The sequence below is a fragment of the Lycium ferocissimum genome, unplaced genomic scaffold, assembly GCF_029784015.1.
Source record: "Lycium ferocissimum isolate CSIRO_LF1 unplaced genomic scaffold, AGI_CSIRO_Lferr_CH_V1 ctg653, whole genome shotgun sequence".
Taxonomy (NCBI): domain Eukaryota; kingdom Viridiplantae; phylum Streptophyta; class Magnoliopsida; order Solanales; family Solanaceae; genus Lycium; species Lycium ferocissimum.
The window spans coordinates 179,854-199,888 of NW_026726392.1; the positions used below are offsets into that span (position 1 = coordinate 179,854).

At 35.7% G+C, this 20,035-nt stretch overlaps 4 protein-coding genes across 9 annotated transcripts; 2 read left to right on the plus strand and 2 right to left on the minus strand.

Annotated features, from left to right (window-relative positions):
• Window positions 1-3,851: 3,851 nt before the first annotated feature.
• Window positions 3,852-7,595, minus strand: LOC132045356 (uncharacterized). 6 transcript variants are annotated; one of them, XR_009412400.1, is made up of 4 exons: window positions 7,016-7,595; window positions 6,578-6,733; window positions 5,040-5,148; window positions 3,852-4,382 (listed from the first exon to the last, which is right to left on the minus strand). XR_009412400.1 is itself a non-coding variant. In XM_059435936.1 (3 exons), the coding sequence occupies exons 1-3, from the start codon at window positions 7,148-7,150 to the stop codon at window positions 5,119-5,121; spliced, it is 321 nt and encodes a 106-aa protein (XP_059291919.1). In that variant the 5' UTR covers window positions 7,151-7,595; the 3' UTR covers window positions 4,389-5,118. The 6 variants fall into 6 exon arrangements, 4 of the variants coding, with proteins under 4 accessions (XP_059291919.1, XP_059291918.1, XP_059291917.1 ...); XR_009412401.1 differs by having other exon boundaries at window positions 5,040-5,151; XM_059435936.1 differs by lacking the exon at window positions 3,852-4,382 and having other exon boundaries at window positions 4,389-5,148.
• Window positions 7,596-9,083: 1,488 nt separating this feature from the next.
• Window positions 9,084-9,768, plus strand: LOC132045369 (calvin cycle protein CP12-3, chloroplastic). The gene has a single exon (XM_059435960.1). It carries the CDS (start codon window positions 9,286-9,288, stop codon window positions 9,649-9,651), a length of 366 nt encoding a protein of 121 aa, XP_059291943.1. The 5' UTR covers window positions 9,084-9,285; the 3' UTR covers window positions 9,652-9,768.
• Window positions 9,769-10,912: 1,144 nt separating this feature from the next.
• Window positions 10,913-17,057, plus strand: LOC132045368 (chlorophyll a-b binding protein 7, chloroplastic). The gene is made up of 6 exons (XM_059435958.1): window positions 10,913-11,399; window positions 11,479-11,645; window positions 12,871-13,017; window positions 13,586-13,718; window positions 15,711-15,803; window positions 16,583-17,057. Exons 1-6 carry the CDS (start codon window positions 11,271-11,273, stop codon window positions 16,883-16,885), a joined length of 972 nt encoding a protein of 323 aa, XP_059291941.1. The 5' UTR covers window positions 10,913-11,270; the 3' UTR covers window positions 16,886-17,057.
• A 654-nt stretch (window positions 17,058-17,711) lies between these two features.
• Window positions 17,712-19,228, minus strand: LOC132045367 (uncharacterized). Its single transcript, XM_059435957.1, has 2 exons — window positions 18,678-19,228; window positions 17,712-18,511 (listed from the first exon to the last, which is right to left on the minus strand). Exons 1-2 carry the CDS (start codon window positions 19,123-19,125, stop codon window positions 17,952-17,954), a joined length of 1,008 nt encoding a protein of 335 aa, XP_059291940.1. The 5' UTR covers window positions 19,126-19,228; the 3' UTR covers window positions 17,712-17,951.
• Window positions 19,229-20,035: the final 807 nt, after the last annotated feature.

Sequence of the window (20,035 nt, forward strand, 5' to 3'; positions counted from 1 at the left end):
TCCTTTAAGGGGTAATTAAATTAAGGTCAAACCCATCGACAAGCACCCGTGGTCGTCCACTTCTTTCACTTGAGCACCTAAAGTGGCCCTTGTTCCATTTAGACACTTCAGGTGGGGCTGTTTCCCATTCCACTTAGACACTTTTTGCACCGTTATCGGAGGCAAAACCAACACCGATCGTCTCCTACGTGGATTAAGTGGCCAATTAAATTGTGCATACCATTTAAATTGTGCAACTCAATTAAATTGTGCCAACTCATTTTAATTGTAAATTCACTAATTTGTAAATTCGTGGAGTTTTGACCATTAAAAATTGGGGCTTTTGGGTTTGGTTGGATGTGCGTGAGGTGGCGCCCACTTTGGTGTTGGTTTTGCTCCGATAACGGTGCAAAAAATGTCAGTGGAATAGGAATGACCACTTTAAATTTAACAATGGCATTACCAAATCTTAAGTCAGTTAAAATGGACGACCAGTGTGTATGTCATGGGTTTGGCCTTAAATTAAATTCAAACAAAAATAAGGGGTACATAAATGCCAGTAAAGTTACAGTGCTAAAGTGAGTTTTGTGACAAGTTTGAGGAGGATTTTATGTGTTTTCTCACATAATAAAGACAAAAAAAATTACATAAAAAGAAATATATTTTTATGAAATAGATAAATAAATTAATTTCGGGTGATAAATGAATGAGGTACCGTGACTCCATGAGTGAAATGAAATGAATTAATTATCAAAGTTTATATACGAGTTTGATTGTTTGGAACGTTAAACCAAATTTTAACCGAAAATGTTTGAAGTTTGAGACTGTCAAACCAAATTTCTGACGTGAATATTTCAAACTTCAAATGAGAATACTTTTTACTCCAATTACATAAGTGTAAAATTGTTTATGAAGCGGTTAAACTTACAAAAATATATATACTTCGGTTATACTTAAATAGCGCTCCTCAATTTGGCTATATGTGCACTTGCCCAGGAAAAGTAGATGGACTAGTATATGTATTGAATGAAATATACTGCATAAACAACTGTTGGGACTATATCCGACCATTCGTGAAAAATGGTAATCAAAATATGTTAGCTTTGATTTCTCTAGGAGACACAAGACGGTGTAGTGCAATTGTGCAAACGTATTAATTGCATAACAAGCCTGGAACTCATCAAGGTCAATGGGCCAATGCTGCATACTAATTCGGAATCCTTCAAGAAAAACTAAAACTTGTTGAAAAATTGAAAGCATCTGTGTTTGATGCGTATATGTGATGGTAACATAGAATCAGATATGCTCCCTGCAAAGCAACTGAATACAAGTCGCGAGTGGCGGAACCGCTCTTATTAAAGGAGTGTCCTTATTAAAAGGGTGTCAACTGACACTCTTAGCTAGAAAATTACACTATATATAGATAGATAAATTTCTTTCTATGTATATACATTATACTTTGAATTTTCTTGACTTTTTCGTATGTCTACTTAATTACATTTTGAGATCACTTTTAAATCAAAATCCTAGTTCCCACTGTATGTCACCGAACCTATTTATAGCACAAAAATAAAATTTTAATAAGGAAAAGAACATATGAACATCTAGGTATTTTGAAGACAATTTCCTCTTGTGAACCAAAGATAACAATCATTATGGTGAAACACTAAGTAAAATAATATCGCTGATTTTAATGAGTTTTAGAAATATTGAAAAGATTGGTCGATTTATGTAGTTCTATAAACAACAAATAGACTGATATCTTATATAAACACTAAAATCAATGTGTCTACCCTGCACATCTATTAAATGTTTGCATTTTTATGGTATTTTAAAAAAATGAAGGTGATAGCAGGCTTACCCAATAAAATTTATGGCTCTTGATCTTCCACATTTCCTTCCTCTAAATTGGTGCTATTTTTCCGTTTCTATCGCTATCTTGGGACATGCCATCTTTAAGAAATCTTCAGTTTGTTAACGTTCCTCTGTTGAAATGACCATCTTCCGAGTGCAAAGGAAGTATGAAGTGTAAATGTATAGTAGATTCGGCACCCGCATCTCCTTTTTGCTTATAAGATAAAGGAATAAAATATAGAGCATATACCCACCATTCTTTACTTCAACCACATGCTTTTCATGCTTGTATATATATACATGCATGCAGGAGCCATCCAACAAACTGAAACCATGAATAAAGAACGAAAATGACAATTATGTTGCATCGGACATTACTGCATCATGAACAGACAAACTATAGGAAGGAAAAGGTTCTTTGTATTTTATTTATACAGATTTAATGACCCATTATTTGAATTGAATGAAATCAACTTTAATGATCAGTTAGTAATTTAATTCAATCGCTGTTAATTTCAATTCAGTCATGGTAATCGTTTCATTAGCTAAATTGTATATTTAATAGAAAATAATGGCTACGAAAAGGTGGGAGAAAGAAGATGAAGAGGGATAATTAAAATAATTTAATGTGAGTTATGGATATTATGTACTCATTAAAATAGAAGTTTGGAGATGTCTTTTTAAAATAAAATAATTGAAATAAAATAAGAGAAAATGTCAAAAAAAAAAGGAGAAAAAAGATAAATAGAATCTTTGGTCAAAGAGAGATGCAACGTCATCATTCTATTGCCTAGCTTTATATTATACTAGTCAATTTGCCCGCGCTTCGCACGGTCATAAAAGACATTTTTAAATTCATGAAATATATAATTCTATAATATAATTGAGATAGAAGATATAAAATTTTAAACACAAAGATAAAAAAAAAAATTGACATTAAGAACTAAGATGGTATGATCATGGATCATGAATTAACCGAGGAAGTAGAAACTAAAGTATCATGTGTAGTGATAAAAGATATCTTAATGCTTCATATGGTATGATCATGGAATCATGAATCAACTGAGGATGGCTAACCTTATTTTTAATACAAGTTTCCAATTTGGAGGTAATGCATTTGCAGCAAATGCAAGAGCAGCATAAATAATTTTCGTTTGCTCGGTGAGTTCACTGTAAATAGAAATCATAAAATTGAATGTTCTTTTGGATGTGTTAATTTAAGAATGATATGTTTTCTGATAAAAAACAGAATGATATACATTAATTTTCTTGGACTATGTGATGCTTATGAGCTTTTTTCATAACACCTTCCCCAAACAGAATGATATACATTAATTTTCTTGGACTATGTGATGCTTATGAGCTTTTTTCATAACACCTTCCCCAATTTAGTGTTCTTTCAGCCAAAGGTTACAAGGTTTCTTTGTTTTTTGGCACACATTTTCTGAAGCATTTATAGTCTCTACAATTTTTATGCATAATCGTTTCCTATTTCACTGGTGTCTCATGTTGGCAATCGTACTTTTGTGGTGTTTGGGTGAAACAAATAAGTACTTTTAAGAACTTGTTTTTAAGTCAAAATAGCAAAAATAAGCCAAAAGTCATAAGAATCATACTTGTGTCATTACTAAGGTCCAGTAACATCAGACATGTAAGACTATAATAAAAATTGCTTGATATCCATCATCAAAATGGCAAGCAGAATACCAAAAGATGTTCTATGCTTCATGGAGAAGGTAAAAGGAAAGAGTTCTCGATCAGAATATTCAATTTAGGAAAATCCTTCCCATATACAAATGCACATCAAGTAAAAAGTAGATATGATTTTCCTGGAAGGCCCTTGCATTCTAATGGATCATACACTTGTGATGTAGGCACCCAGAAAATGGAAGCAGGTTGCTGGAGCAATAGGTCTTGTGTATCTCTTTTATGATGTTGCTGATAACTCCAAATAAACTTAAAGGATCTATCTTCAGGTCTCAACTGAACAAATTAATCTTCCCAATTTGGCTCTGTTTGGATAAAATAAGGAGAAAGAGGAAGTGAATGGACATGCTAGTATCTCTTGTTTAAGCAATTAAGTCTCAGTTTATTTTCTTTTTCCACAACCTCAAGCAATTTCTCCTCCCATATATGCTCTTCTCCGTATACATGGTATTAACTACTAACACATCACATATTAGGTTTGATTTCAAACTAAGCTCTCGACTCTAAAGATCTACCTTTTTACTTGCATTAAAATAATTAGCAAGTATTGCAGAAATATTGAACCCAAAAAAAAAAAAAAAAAATGAATGTTTGCTTGAAATCTTTTAAAGTTTTGGGTTAAACTCTCATATTCAACATGGAATCAGAGTAAGTTTGAACTCCGACCCATTAGACCGGTCATCAATCAACTGATCTTTTGAACTTCTAAATCTTTATGTGAATGGAAGTATTAATTATTTCTCACTCGTCTGCTAATTTGTCCAGTTTTCAAGACTTTGTAGTAAGTCTTTATGGTTCACACATATCCAACTCCAATGCTTGCAAGTTGACACAAGTTTCATCTGCATTTTAAGACCTTGTCTGCTAGTCTTTATGGCAGTTCTAAGCCATATTAATCAATTAAGGAATCCGGCAAGGCATCTCCATATGAGTAGCACAAATAGAATGAAACATCAAACCAACTTAGCCTAATAGTATCAGTCGTCTCTTGATAAACTAAGAATCCGTAACAAATAATAAGATATTTTATTTAGGACGTTTTCAAGGAATCTTTTCTTTGATTCTCTCAAATCGTAATCTTTTGTTGATTTGTTTTATCTCCTGGAATTATCACTTCTCAAAAGTATAAGATTGTCCATCACAACTATGAGAAAACTTGAGTAATATTGGACAAAAAGCAACTTACTTTATTCATACTTTCATCTACAAATTTAACAAAACTAAAGCTAAGCTGGAAATAACAAATAGATTTGGATGGTACGTGATGGGTTGCTTTCCATTTGCCTGCTCAACGAAGCATTATGGACGCTATATTTCTTTGAAAAGACAAAGGACGATTCTGTAAGGTAGAACCGCTTGTAAATTATAGAAAATAAGTTTACATTGCTTTATTTTAGTTGTACTAATGTAGCTTTTAAACTTCTCTATTTTTCCAAGTAGAGAAAGAAGAATATATTGGATTCTTTACCTGAACTATTGCAATATATACAAATAATCACCTTGACGTCAATAGAAGGCAGCATCCATGATTGCAGGACCAATGATTTATTTTGTTGCCTTAAGAGGGCAGTAGTTGTTTTATTCCAGGCTGCAATGCCGTGAACAAACCTGCTATTTATGAACAAAATCAGTTCCAAACCAACATTTTACAATAAACACAAAGGCCAATTCTCATTACAACTTTCTAAATTGTAGCCATGATAAATATACCAAGACTAACATTCTCATTTCAAGACCAGGCATCAGAAAGCATGTTTGTTTATTTGGACACAATTGCAGGAATCTTATTGTTTCACCTGAAACCACTTAAATTATTTAGTTTTGGAATTAAAAAGGCTATAAAAGAGGAGACAAAAAGTGAAAGAGTAAATCTAAGGGCTTACATTGAGGCAAAAATTGAAAGAGTAAATCAAAGAGCTCACATTTAGAAAATTTCTTTTTGACTAATTTTTCTTCTCATTCGGTTATGTTTAAAAAGAGTATATTTCATATGATCATTTTAATTTAATTTTACCCGACACAAATATACTTCTGCCCATTAACATTCAAATGCCCATTGCCACTCTACTTCCTTACCTCCTCTGGAACATCTGGACCAACAGAAACCACAACATATTCAACAAATCCCAGCATAATACTGACACTATAAAAGCTTATAAAATCTCGATTTAGCAACAAAAAAAATAATAACATCTATAGTAGTATTTCATGATGAAACTATTCATTTTTTTCCCATTTAAATTATAGGTACAATAGTGTATTTGCTCGCGTTTCGTAATACTGAGAGATGTTTGCAAACCCATAGTTTATTACATGTAAATTTCTCCGGTCATATAAGTTTGCTAAAAGTATTAACTAAACCCCAATAAAATATAAGCAAATCTCAAAATATACATGTTTTAGTAGCACATAAATTTTAGGAACCAATAAAACTCAAGTAAAGATATTAGATATATCCAATAATATAATTAGCAACGAAATAAATTCGCCGGTCAAAATATTGTACTTCAGAAGGGGAACTGCTGGAGTATGTGACATGGAAGAGCAAGAATCTTCAGGAAGCAACAGCAGAGAGGGAAATTGGCTTTCCCCTTCACCATATTGGGAATCAAATTCGATTAATTCAACTGACTGTTGGCCTTCTTAAAAACCCTACAGTAGAGATGATAATAGGAGTCCTCTAGGCTTTCAAAGGCAAATAGTTATGAATGTAAAGAGGAGGATTCTGACAACCAGCGAACATGAATAGTCCATAACAGAGTTGGAAGTAGAGGCCTTCAAATGATTTCTATGGCTGCTTCTACTTAAAACATCAAACAACTTGTTAAGATGTATGCAGTTTTTTTTTACAATAGATTTTCTAGTTGTGGTTGCACGTTTTGCAGCCTGTTGTTTTCATTGAAGATTGTATGCTTTGCAACCGTCCCTTTCATTGAACATTGTGTACAAACGATCAAAATATTGTACTTAACTATTAAATAAAGAATATTTACGGAAAAATGAAGAAAATGTTTTGAAACAACGAAAACATACGTACTGTAATATGTGGCAATCGTAGTCTCATTCTCGCTCTATATGCCATAGCATGAAAAGGGGGTACCGCCTCATGTAGAAGCATTACCAGGATCTCCGATTTGACTCGTACGTCATTCCTTGCTCTGGAAAATTTGCCTCCCACTTGTCGCTCCGGTGACTATGACGAAAAAACAATATAAATATAAATAGAAAAGAAAAAGAGGACAAAATCAATAAAACATGAAGCTTCTTAGTGTTGGAACTTTCTCAGTGTAATAAGATATTTATAATGAAACAGGGGTAACAAATAGAGTATCAATAAGATCCAAAGTCATTCGTCAAAGATATAAGGCAAGAAAGAGATTCATGAAATCAGATTTGCAAGCATGTTCAAATGCAGTCATATAATCGCATTCCGATGAGCAGGATCTAAAAGAGAGTGTAAGAAGAAAGAATGGACCTCAAGTGAATCTCTTGAATCTGCTAGTTTCGATAGGAATGAAGGATGCACGATCGGAGACCTCAAATCGACAGAAACCTTGAAAACTGACTGGAAAATTTGGGCCCCAAACCAGAAACCTCCACTGAACTCCATTAACTAAACTCCGTTTTGGGGTTTTAATGAGAATCGGTGGTGTTAGAATCGGAAGAATGACGTGGAGAAGAAGATGGATATAAGTTTGATGTTGAGTTTGAATCTTCTCTGTTGATTGTTGAGTGTTTATTATTGAAGGGTGAAGATTTCGGTGTGAAAGGTTTTTAGAGAATTTTAAAAGGCGCATCTTTTGTAAAGTTATAACTGAAATTTGATTGATTTTTTGCAGATTTAATATACCTAGCATTACAAAGTTAGGGAAAGAGCACCTAGAAGTTTCGAAGCCAAGTCCATGGCCATCCAGTGAGAATGCCAGGTTTGGGCACTCATATAAGGGGTTGTATAGTGACTCAGAGCCTTGTTCAGAGAGGATGTGGCTGCTGTGGATATGATTGACAGAAATAATGGCGGTTATGAGATGTAAGAGGAGAAAGGTAATCAGAGCGATTAAGGCGTTTTTAGAAGACTTTTGCATAAAATGAGAGGGCAGGCTGCGAGGGAAAAAGGAGAAGGGGAAGGAAGCGACGCTTGGCCAAATTTTTTTAAGCGCCGGGTCACCTTTTTTTATGGAAAAATTGAGTAAATAGAATTAATTGACAAAAAATTGTGGAAAAAGATAAATACACACCCTGCAATTCTGGGATGCCACGTCAGCGGGCCCTTTGCCTACTTTTATATATATATATGATATAGATATAGATATAGATATAGATTTTTGCATGTATTGGAGAGGTTACTATATCATGAACTGAACTGTCCTTTTAGAACAATACTACTCCCTCCGTCTCATTTTATATGAAGGTGGTTGACTTGGCACGAATTTTAAAAATAAAGAAATACTTTTAAATTTTGGTTCTAAACCAAATCATATAAATTTGTGTGGTTAGAAATCATTTCATTAATTGTAAAAGGGTGAATTTAAAGTTGATTTTTTCCTAAATATAGAAAGATGTCAATATTTTTTGCACTGACTTAAAAGGAAAGAGTGTCATATAAATTGAGACGGTAAAACTCAAGGATTTAATTGCAAAGCTAGGAACTAGTCCACTTTGAAAAATTAAGAAATAATTTATTTATATCTACTTTACGCTTATTATTAACATTTTAATTATTTTCAATTCATTTTTCAATCTTACATGACTTATAATAATTAGGGGTGATATAGTAAAACTATTACTATTTCACTTTTCTTTTCAAGGAGAGTATTATGAATGAGTAAACATGCCATTAATCATTAAGAAGTGCTCTATCTGATGGACACCCAGGGTTGGGCACGGTATAATAGATATCGATTACAATATTGAAATCAAAAAAATTTATATCGCGATTTCGGTATTATGGTATTAGATACGATATTTGGTTAGCATTTTTAAAATTTTTGGTATTCGATACGGTATTCGGTATTCATAAAGAAAATACCGAATATCATACCGAAGTATATAATTACATATACAATTCATATATCTTAGTATTCTATACTAACAAATATATTAACTAGTATTATTAGAAAACTAATTTTTTAAACGTTGGAACTTTGACTACTCTATCTTGATTTAAGTGTCTTTATTAGGACGTTTCTTAAGTACCGGAAGTCAATAATTCTCTACGATATGAGTATATGCAAGGCAAAGTGGGACAAATTATGGTACCGATTTACCGTACTGTAAAATACCAAAATCGAACTTTAAAATACCGAACCATACTGAATTAATTTGGTACGGTAATGGTATAATATTTTTAGAACTTAGAAAATCGAAATTACCGTATCGAAATTTCAAATACCGTACCATGCCCACTCCTAACTAGGGGCGAATTTTGAAAAAGAAAATGAAAAAAGGGAGTGGAAAAGCCAAAGTTGGAAGAACAGTTCCCGTGGGGTCCAACCTAAAGTGGGAACCTTATCTCCAAAACACAGAAATATTGGATATGTCGTTTTATGTTAGTTGAGCAGTGATGCTGTTTGCTTGTTTTCGTGTCCTGAGGAAATAATGGTGATAGAGATATGACATTGTCATAATTTCACAAGAAATCTGCACATTTTCTTTTCCAGATAGATCCAGAAACCAAAAAGGACACATCTTTTAATTGATCTGCCGATCCCAAAACCTCAGCTATTTTCACCTCAGTTAATAGTGATGGCGCTGAACTTGAAGGCATCATTAATGCTAATTCATGTTCCGAGTAGAAGTGGGTTGAGATCCACTAGGAAAGGGGTGCAAAAAGTGATGATGAGCGGAGGGGCGGGAGTACCCAAGTATAAGGGGACGCAGATGAGAGAGAAACAGCTGACGGAGATGATAGAGAAGAAAGTGAAGGAAGCTAAGGAGGTGTGCGGGGAAGACGCCAGGTCCGACGAGTGCAAGGTGGCATGGGACGAGGTCGAAGAAGTCAGTCAGGCTAAGGCCCATCTGCGCATCAAGCTTCAGCTCAATCAAGATCCCCTTGAACCTTACTGTCAAGATAACCCTGAGACCGATGAGTGCCGTATCTATGAACATTAATTAATTACGCTCTTTCATTGTTGTACTTCTAGTTGATCTCTACTGTATTTCTCTCATCTCCTGCGTACTGCAGCAGTTTACTTAATAAATGGAGAGTCCGAGCTTTCATCTTCACAAGTTACGAGCATTACTTATGATCACTAAAGTTATTATAACAAGCCCTCAATTTGGCCCTCACTTTATTAACATAACATCCTTGGTTTAGTTTATGTCGCTGTTCTATCTTCCCCTTTAGCAAATGCAGACTCCTGACGCACCCGAGGACGGAACTCCAACGTTTTTTCGTATTGGTGCACTGAGCAAGTCTATAAAACAAAAGGTTAAATTTACCCTTTTACTTTCAAAATTAATTTATATTTATCCTTTCATTATACTTTCCGAATAAATTTGTCCCCTGTTAGACGACTTTTGTTCAATATACTTCTTACTCTAACGAAACCAACGGTATAGGCAAATTATATGGGTAAGTTTAGCCATTTTTTGAAGTACATATAATAAACTTTCTCCCTTAGGTATAAGTTTTTCTTTCATCACGTATGTTTCACGTATAATTCTTGAGATGATTTACTGTAAAGGTACTTAAAGTAGTTAAACTTCAGCTCTAGATAAAAAAAAATTAAATTAAATATTGATCTAGTTTTGTTGAAGTATATATTTAAGAGGCTAAAATAAAATGCTAACGTCAAACCACATAGATAATTGACTATATAAATATTCCTTTATCATGATTGGAACCACTAATTGCTTCTTTCTTTCGTCTCGTATAATTATATGTTTAACCAAATTTAGATAAATTCTAATTTGTGGGCTGACACTTCGATTTAGTGACATTCTCATACAAATTAGAATATTTAAATTTGAAATGGCTTTTCAACGTGAAATTTATGTTTCTATCTACCGGCTCTTCAACTTCGATCATTTCAGGTTCTCCCAAATTGTTATATTATGCCTTCACTGCTTATTTATGATAGATTCTAATTGAATTTCATAAAGCAAATGAAGTATTAGATAAGTGAAAGTATCATGACGATTTTTATGCGATACAAACTACAAAGTCAAACAAGGCAATTGATTATTGAATTATTCAAGATGAAGTCAACTTCAAACCTCATTATCTAGTTATGTAACATCAAACAAGAGCCAAACTTAGCAAAAAGAAAAAAAGGAATATAAAGAATTAGAGGTAAAAACTGAACACAAACTTGTTTTCAGGCTTATCTAATTGTCAACAAGGCTGCGAATAAATATACAGACTTTTTGGCAATTGAAGGTCACGAACATAAAGATTTGATCATTTTAAAAGTTGGGTTCAAGGAAATAGATTTTCTTTTCCTTGTGGTTAATTCAAATCACTGAAAGATTTTAAGGAATTTGTTATCTTTTCAATATATCAAAAAAATAATTCGAAACTTAAAATAACCCTGTGTGATAAGTATACTTCATTTAACCAGTTGAATTAGTGTGAGGTGGTCGAATCCGAAGGGCCTTGATTGGGTGTACTATAATTATGAATTACTTACGGTTTTAGAGGCTCGGAAGGAACCACGTCAGGATCTTCTCAAAAATAACAAGAGTGCTGAATGAATGTATAGCAAAGCGCAAAGGAGATAGTGGGAGTCATGACCCTGCTCCATCCATCATCCTCCACTTTCATTGGATCCGATTTCATAGTCTCAAACCACCAAAGGTTTTATCGCAGTCCAAGTGTACTCGATTCATTTTCGCGCCACAAAGCTTCATGGCAAGAGGTGTGTGTGTGTGTCTGTTTGTGTTTGCTTCTTCCGGTAGCGATTGAATACCAAGACTAACCAATTTTCTTCATTGAAGCTCGCGGGTGTTGTGGTATTCTCAGCGATTCCTTTCACCGCCGTCAAAGCTATCGCCAACAGTAGCTTCGGCGAAACACTCCGTAAACGCTTGCAAGAGAAAAAGAAGGTTGCGGTACAGAATTCCGCAAAGTTCAACGCACTTGCACAAATGGCAAGAAACGATAGGTAATCATTCTATCCCTATCACGTGGTAAGCAGCGCCACCCTCTGTTTGGATGGTTGTTTCCCGTGGTTCCTACAGTATGGTATGGTGTTGTATTGTACTGTACTGTATTAATGAACACAATGTTTGCATAGACTGTATCGTTTGTTGTGGTTTAATAATATTTGTATTGTTTGGTTTGACTCTATGGTCCTGTACAATAACTCGTAAGTTTACTAATAAAATTTAGGTAAAGAATAAAATAGAAACTTTAAAAAATAAGTAGTTATTGGGGGTGGGTGGTGTGAGGTAGGTGGTTGTGGGATGAGGGTGGGGGTGGGGTTGGGTGGTGGTGAGGGGTAGTGTTGGGGGTGGTAGAGGGGTGGGTGGTTGTGGGATGAGGGTGGGGGTAGTAGGTGGTAGGGTGGGGGTGAGTTGTTGTGGGGTGGGGTTGGGCGGTGGTGAGGGATAGTGGGTGGTGGTTGGGGTGGTGAGGGTGGGTAGCAGAGGAGTGGGGTAGTTGACGTGGGAGTGGGTGGTAGAGCGGGGGTGGGGTAGGGGGTGAGTGGCAGGGATGGGGGTGGAGTGGGGTGGAGGGTGGGTTATAATGGAGAAATAAAATATGTAACCACGGAAAAATCACCAAATCCGTGGTTACAAAAATTGGGACTTTTCATGGTTATATAACCATGGGATGAACCACGGGTTTACAACACCATACCACATAATTTTAAGAACAATGGAAACAAACATGATTTCATAGAAAACCATACATTAATGAACCACGGGAAACCACCATCCAAACAGGGGGTAAGTATTTCACTTGACTGTAGATGTTTTTTGCCATAAGTTATTTCCAGCTTTGACATACTTACCACTCTTTTGGTAGTCCCACCCCCCAAAAAATGCTTTCGTTGAGATAGATATCATCCAATTACTCTCAAATGTATACTTCAGCGTGCAGTCTCTTGCTGCTGGAAGTGAATCAGTATAATATGGTGGAGAAAAACAAGACTTTCTTATAAGTAATGCAATACTGCATTCAGACCATGTACTTTTCGTGACTATGAAAATGTTTATCCCTTATGGAGACAACCACAATTTTGCTAGATATTATACTGTATAAATCTCTGAAGTTGCACCTGGCCATGCTTGAAATTTTTGTCTGCATACACTAATGCATATCCACTTTGTTTTCACAACTGCAGGGAATTCACTAACCTGTGATCTATTATCTCTACTTTGCAGTATCTGGTATGGAGAAGATCGCCCCCGCTGGCTTGGTCCAATTTCTTATGACTACCCTGCTTATCTTAATGGGGAGCTACCAGGGGACTATGGATTTGATATCTGGGGGTTGAGCAAGGATCCCGTGGCCCTTCAAAAGTACTTTAAGTATGGATTAGATTTTGCTTCTATTAGCTAGTTCAAAATTGCTTTTATTCTAAGTAGATAATGGTGATGTACTACTTCATGTCCCATTAAATGATTTGTGACCATTTATGCTTCTTCAGCACATTTATCCTTTTAAAGACTGGAGCTTCCCATAAAAGAAATGAACAAAGTCAGTGCTTTCAATAACCTATTGAGAAATAACCCCGAAAGTTAGGATTAGGTGATTGGACACATTTCGGATCCTCTTTTAGTTGGAATAGAAAATGTATTAGAAATCGGTATTTGAGGAGAAGGGGGGCAAAGGGTTGCAAAATGCGTACCTGGTCAGTGTTTAGGGCCATGCATAGACATGGAAGTTGCTCTACTGCCAGACATGTTTGGGATGAGAGATTGAACATTTTCCAGCGTGGATGTTCAGAGATCCCATTGTGTAATCTTTTGGGGGAGCTTTTGGAATTTTAAAAGTAGCAACAAACACACACTCATACAAACTATTTGTTCAGAAACCACACAGAAGCTCCGTTAAATTCCATTCGAACTTATTTCAGTTGTTATGGTTACTTCACAGTTATGAAATATTGCATGGCCGTTGGGCTATGCTGGCTGCTCTTGGTGCTTTGATTCCAGAAATTTTAAACCTGACGGGACTTTTTCAGTTTGTGGAACCTGTTTGGTGGCGAGTGGGCTACTCAAAGCTTAAGGTTGGTTATCTTTCATACATGTGCTGTTGCTAGACTTCCCTTGGTTAATAGATGATGCTTCCCTTAGCTATTGATATATGAGTTCCAAATGATCCCATGCTTGAGCTTTCCCCTCTAAATTAAGGGACCAAATGATCACCCTTTCTCCTACCGTCTGCTAACGACTGTTAGATTCTTTACTTGTGTTTTCTCCAAAACTTCTAAGCTTTCCTTCTATTTGATGCACTCAGATGGTCCAAGCCAAAGTTCTCTTAACAAGCTTCGGTCCACTTGTCTCTACTTATCATGCACCTTTTATTTTGACTGCTGAAAGGATAAATCAGTTTTCTTCTGTTGGAGCGTATAGTTAGTTATGGTGATCTCTTTCATTTGAGACATTGATTTAGTTGGTAGCTTGGAGTTTTTAGCTCAATTAGCAGCTACTACTGACTTCTTCATGGGAAGGGTATATAAGCAGGTTTCCTGGGACTCAGATCTATAAATGCAAATAGCCTTTAAAGGATTTGATCAAGTAGAGCAGAACAGAGATAGGGGATTCCTATGACCAACCCCTATTATTTTGGGATTGCGGAATAGTTATTGCTTTATCCTTTGAAGGCATGAGGCTCTTTAGTTTCTTGAAATATTAATCTGATGCAGATAGGGTTCTGATACTTAGGAGGAGCAATACCTGGATTCAATAAGAATAAAGAAGGGATGAGGGTTGAAAACCTCACTGCTTAATATGAGTAAGATGGAAATGAAGCAGTAGACAAAAATGAAGTAGCTGCAGCAGTAGCGAGAATACTAGGGAGTAGAAAGGAAGAAATGTTGGAGAATAGAAGGAGAGCAGAGAAGGATAGCAAAGCAAAGAATGAAAGAGGCGGAGGAGGAGAACAACATAAGTTTTGTCATATGTATAGAAGTATAAGTGGCTGGCAGCAGAAGAGCGAAACTAAAAAGGGGAAAGGAGAAAGATGAGAAGTCAAATATAGGAGTGGAAAGCAATGGCAGATAACTGGCGGTATGCAAAAATGTTAAAATAGCAAGAAGGATTTCAGGAAGAGGATTTTCGAGAAATTATAGAAAGAAGAGGAATTTAGAAAGATTTCAGCCGGTTAGAAATAAATAACAAGGAGGAAGAAAGAAGAAGCAGTAGTGCCTTAAGTAGAGAAGAGGATGAGAGGAAGAAGAATTTGACTAGCAGCCAGGGAAATGGAAGAACAGGAGAGTAGGAGAGAATAGTCTGGAGGGAAGAATGGAGAGTACCAGAAAAAAAAAAAAAAGAAAAAAAAAAGAAGAAGGTGGAGAGAGCTAACAAAGGGCACTTAGTTCCTTAAAATTTAACCTATTGAATATACAATTTCTATATCACTAAAGTAGTGAAACTGTCATGGGGTTTTCCATTGTAAAAATGCTATAAGAAAGATTTAGATTGTGGTTGTGTCTAGACTTGTATGAGGTGTGACATACTTGGACCAATCTCATCTCTCCAGTTATCCGACCCTTGTCTGTCGACCCAAACAACTCATGTCAAATGTGCAAGTAGGTGAGAATCAGATGACTTGATAATGCTGCAAGTAAGATAAAAACTAGAGTAACATACTCCAAAAGTAACTTAATGTCTTCCAACTATTTCTATGAAATGGATTTGTTTTATAATAAGCCAAACGTCCACTAGAATACTATTTCTTGGCAAAATTATTATCCAACGCTTCCTTGATCTCAGGTTTCCGAGTAAACATAATTTGGAATGATTTCACAAAGTTGTCATAGAAAATTTCACTTAAATTCTGATATGATTTTCTTATGAAATTTCCGCTTTTGGAATCCAGTGTTTAACATGCAAGTATTCCTTTCAATAATTAATTCTTAGCACCCACCTGCTTCATATTCTTATCAAAGTGTTGTTCTATTAGATTATTGACCTCCTAATAACCTTATGAATTCTGTATCCAGCGCTTATTGCAGGTGTCTTTTTTCTCTTATTTATTTCTCTCCATTTTTTTCCAGGGAGATACACTTGACTATTTAGGGATCCCTGGACTCCATTTAGCTGGAAGTCAAGGAGTCATTGTCATAGCCATTTGCCAAGCCCTTTTGATGGTGAGTGTAAACACTTGCTTTATGTGGATCTTTCTAGTAATTAATTAAATGTGTTGAGTGCGAAAAACACTTTCTGGTTACTATTTGAATTCTTCTTGTAAAAGGTGCATTCTATCTCTTGCAATGCACTCATTGTATGAAAAAGGTAGGCATTGTGCAGTCATGGAGATGGTTGATAGTACATTGAATCTATGAGCTGAAGGTAATCTGAGTTTTTAGCTCATGATACAGTTTTCCAAGATTAAGATAGCAAGTTAGCAACCCTATAGATCAAGCTCTTTCTAGAAAAGAAGTACAATGTAGCTTTGTGTTCAAATTGCACCCATACAGCTATGCTTGATTGGTTAAATATGATTAATAGATGGCTGCTTCCTTCAGCCATTTTGTTCAGTCGATCAATGCATTTGAGAGTGAATATTCTGTTGAATACTTTTAATGGGGCATTGAGATAAAGTGCAAATGTTGATCTTAAGTTCGAATTAAGTGTCTGTTTTTGCATTCAAGGGACAGTTTGCTACTTATTCCTCTTAATATGCCTGCCTGTGTGCTGTAGCTGGTGAACATGTTGAAACAATTCTCATGGAGACAATCCCATGCCTAGAGAAGAAATAGGACCGTAAATTCTGTAACTGTAGTCTGTAGTTTGACCATTCACAAAAGAAACTACTATCTTGTTTGAACTTGACTTAGGAAATGGTTTCTTTCACATGAACAATGGGAATTTGACTTGATTTTTTCTTTTCTTGCAATAACTGTTCTTTCATACTTTTCTGTTATAGGTTGGACCAGAATACGCAAGGTATTGTGGGATTGAGGCTTTGGAACCCTTAGGAATTTACCTGCCTGGTGACGTCAATTATCCTGGAGGCGTTCTTTTTGATCCACTGAATCTCTCTAAAGATCCAATGGCTTTTGAAGAGCTAAAGGTGAAAGAAATAAAAAACGGGCGCCTTGCTATGGTTGCCTGGTTAGGCTTTTATGTCCAAGCGGCTCTTACAGGTAAAGGCCCAGTGCAAAACCTGCTGGAGCATATCTCAGATCCACTCCACAATAACTTGCTCTCAATTCTAAAGTCTCTGTAAATATTTTAGAAAATTCACCTACCCAAAGTTGACAGTGGTGGTTAAGCCTGTGGTTTTGCATCCTCCCAGGTATAATTGTTCTGTATTCTTTATGTTTTAAGGCTGTAATATGAGAGCTCCTAATTTATCTGAAATCTCTTTGGAAAATAATATCATACCTCGAAAAGGTTAAGACATGTTGTGCCCAGAAGAGTATTCGAGATTGTCCATACCCAGGGAAATTAAGCTTATATGCAGAGGCGAATCTAGGATTTCAAGAGAATGGGTTCACCATTAGCTATGGGATTTTTTGATTTTTTTTGCTTTTGGTTTGTTGCAGCTTAGCGCCAATGGTTTTTTTTTATATTTCTTTTGTCTTTTGGGACTTGGGGTAATTAGAAGTATAGGGAGAAAAAAAAGTCATTAGATGTAATATTAAAAAAAAAACACGTTTTTTACTTTTGGGTAATTAGAATTATAGAAGAAAAAAGATTTAGAATAATATAAAAATGAAAGTTAAAAGGCTGCTTTAGAAAATAAAAGCAAAAAACAAAAACGTGCAAGAGCTCGAGTTCGATCCCAAGACCTTGAGGAAATATACATAGTCCCTCCCTAACCAGTGCTCTACTCAGCCTAATTTGACCATGTGTTCCTTCAGTTAATATTAGATATATGTTTAGAATTATACACATAATATATCGAGTTTAGTCAAGTGACCATGTGTTCACGTAACCCAAATTTTAAGCATAAAATTGCCTCTGCTTATATGGTCTTGTTTATAATGGGATGTAAAAAAGACTCATGTTCTTGAATTAACCAAATAACTTCTGTTTATGATGCGATGTAATGATAGCGAAGCAAAATGTTACTTCTTGTTATATATTATGTGACATGCATCCTTTTTGTAATATCTAGAAATTTATTCATTCTGCATCATTAAAAAGCTTCAACAAGTTAAGCTATTAAACAATTTAACAAAGAAATTCTTATGTTCTTTTAAGCATAATAATGATAAGGAATATTTATTTGCATTTTGTTCCACTTTCTTGAGAGTGAAAGAAAATGGAGGGGAAGGGGTTTGGAAATATTATTTGGGAGGGAATGGTGCTGCCTGTGGATTGGGGCATGCTTCATCCATTCTTCTTCTGTTACTCCTTCTTCTTCCTCTCCCAATATTCTGAACCAGAACTTCTCCGACCCCTTCTCCAAATCCTTCAATAAGACCGCCAATAGCTTTGATAAAAACCTGAGAAGCAACACGAGCAGCAGTCCCAAGCATATTGGGCTTCTCAGGAGGCTTGATTCCATATTCTTGGAGGCCATTGATCATGGACTTAGCACACAGTGCATGAAGATGGTAGTCACAGACTGTGCAGCTGTACACGCGACCTGATGATCTTTTCTGCTTGCATTCACCGCATACAATTCCTGCTTGATCATGACCACCACCAGCGCCACCCAACAAAGCGTTTCCTGGTGGTAAGACTTTTAGTCGGTGCTGATGATTGGGAAATTTAATCTCGGTAGAAAGCATGGCACAACATGGATGCATCTGGAAATTACAGGAGTTGACTCTACATCTAAATGTGAATCCTTTGGTGGACTTGGAGCAGACATCACACCTTGGCCACGCTATTCCAGCGTTAACTGATTTGTTTAGAAAAAGATCATGTGAAAATTCTGGAGATGGGAAAAACCATACCACAGAACATATGCCAAACAACATATGTATGCATTTAAGTTTGTAGAAGCATATATCTTGCAAAAAAAAAAAAAAAAAAAAAGCACCACTTTGTGTAGGAAACATGTGTACCTTGTCTGGGTTTAGCATGGAAGACGAGTTGGTGCTGGCCATGGAAAGGATGAGCCTTAAGAGAGGGTGGTGATAAGGCACAGAAGTGATGAAGCTGATAATCACAATCTTGGCATGCATACCTACGGCCAGTGCCAAACTCCTTGCAACCTGAGCAAGTAAATAGTTCCGAGAGAGTAATCTCTGCAAGTGGGTGCTTTGAGTGAGTATGATGAACAATGGTTCCATTGTGATTAGCATGATACCCGGTGTGATCATCAGGTGGCTGGGGAGATGTTGGGAACTCTATGTAGGTTGGAGTGGGAGATGGCTGGTTACCATCCTTGGTCTTTGCAGCTGAGAGTGGAGCTTGTCCCATTGAGAACGAAGAGGTATTATTCAATCTTTTCGTTGCTACTAGAGATGTCCCTGATCTCCTCAGGGGTTTTGTGCTGGTTCTGTTCATCATGTTCTACTTTGGTTCCAAAAGTGAAATTCTGAAGAACCTTAATGAGTTAGTTGAGTGTGAGCTAGCTCATATATTTATGCTTGGTTGGATTGCCCGGCTACGGAGAATTTCGTCTAAATTATCAAGTTAAATTAAATACGGAAACAGTAGGTTGATTGACAACGTAAAAATAATCTAATTCGACGAATCTTTTGAATGAATAGATATAGATGAATCTTAAAGTTTGATACAACTAATTTGGAATTGAGGCATAATAATTGATTGATTTATCAAGTAAAACCAAAATGATGCAATTGCATTTGCTTGATAAAGTCAAAGATTAGCTTTTAAGGATTTCTTTGGTAGTGGACAAGTTTGATTTTTGAGGGAGAATTAGGCCCCTCCCCAGTACCTTTTATTCCCTGCAACAAGAAGGAGCAATATTTTCCAACCAAAGCGTGGCTTCTTTTTCTTTCTTACTACAGTTCAGTAGACAATAAAAGCCATGCACGAATCAAAATCACTTTCTGGGAAGATACTTATTCTGTTATAAAGTAGAGGCGTAGAAAATGTTAACAAGGCCATAATCTTATTTTTCTTTTAGGAAATTGCTTAAAAGAGTTCGCCAAATTCATTAAGTGGCATCGTATAAATTATAGATTAAAGATCAAGATCTTTATCCTATTCCAATTTGCATAAAAAGCTAAATACTATTACTGTAGATGGTAGATTTTGAGCATTCCTCTTCTCTGCTGTCGAATCTTCTATATGATTAATGATTTACAGTAGTTGGTTGGAGTTTGTGTTCCCTATGATACCCAATTATTGCTAATTCCAATTCTAGATGATTTATTACTACAGCATATCTGTCATTTTTTCTTCATTTTAGTGTATTTGATATGAAGATAATAAATGACATTTAACTATATCA

Bases quoted from the DNA above. Each gene is read 5' to 3' on its own strand.
- LOC132045356 (XM_059435934.1), bottom strand. From the start codon at position 7,150: ATGGAGTTCAGTGGAGGTTTCTGGTTTGGGGCCCAAATTTTCCAGTCA. The intron at 6,734-7,015 runs GTCCATTCTTTC...TTTTCGTCATAG, and splicing joins ATTCAAGAGATTCACTTGAG to TCACCGGAGCGACAAGTGGG. The intron at 5,149-6,573 runs GTATGTTTTCGT...CATAAATAGCAG, and splicing joins ATTGCCACATATTACAGTAC to GTTTGTTCACGGCATTGCAG.
- LOC132045369 (XM_059435960.1), top strand. From the start codon at position 9,286: ATGGCGCTGAACTTGAAGGCATCATTAATGCTAATTCATGTTCCGAGT.
- LOC132045367 (XM_059435957.1), bottom strand. From the start codon at position 19,125: ATGATGAACAGAACCAGCACAAAACCCCTGAGGAGATCAGGGACATCT. The intron at 18,512-18,677 runs GTACACATGTTT...TAAACAAATCAG, and splicing joins CCATGCTAAACCCAGACAAG to TTAACGCTGGAATAGCGTGG.
- LOC132045368 (XM_059435958.1), top strand. From the start codon at position 11,271: ATGACCCTGCTCCATCCATCATCCTCCACTTTCATTGGATCCGATTTC. The intron at 11,646-12,870 runs GTAATCATTCTA...TCTACTTTGCAG, and splicing joins CAAATGGCAAGAAACGATAG to TATCTGGTATGGAGAAGATC. The intron at 13,018-13,585 runs GTATGGATTAGA...GTTACTTCACAG, and splicing joins GCCCTTCAAAAGTACTTTAA to TTATGAAATATTGCATGGCC.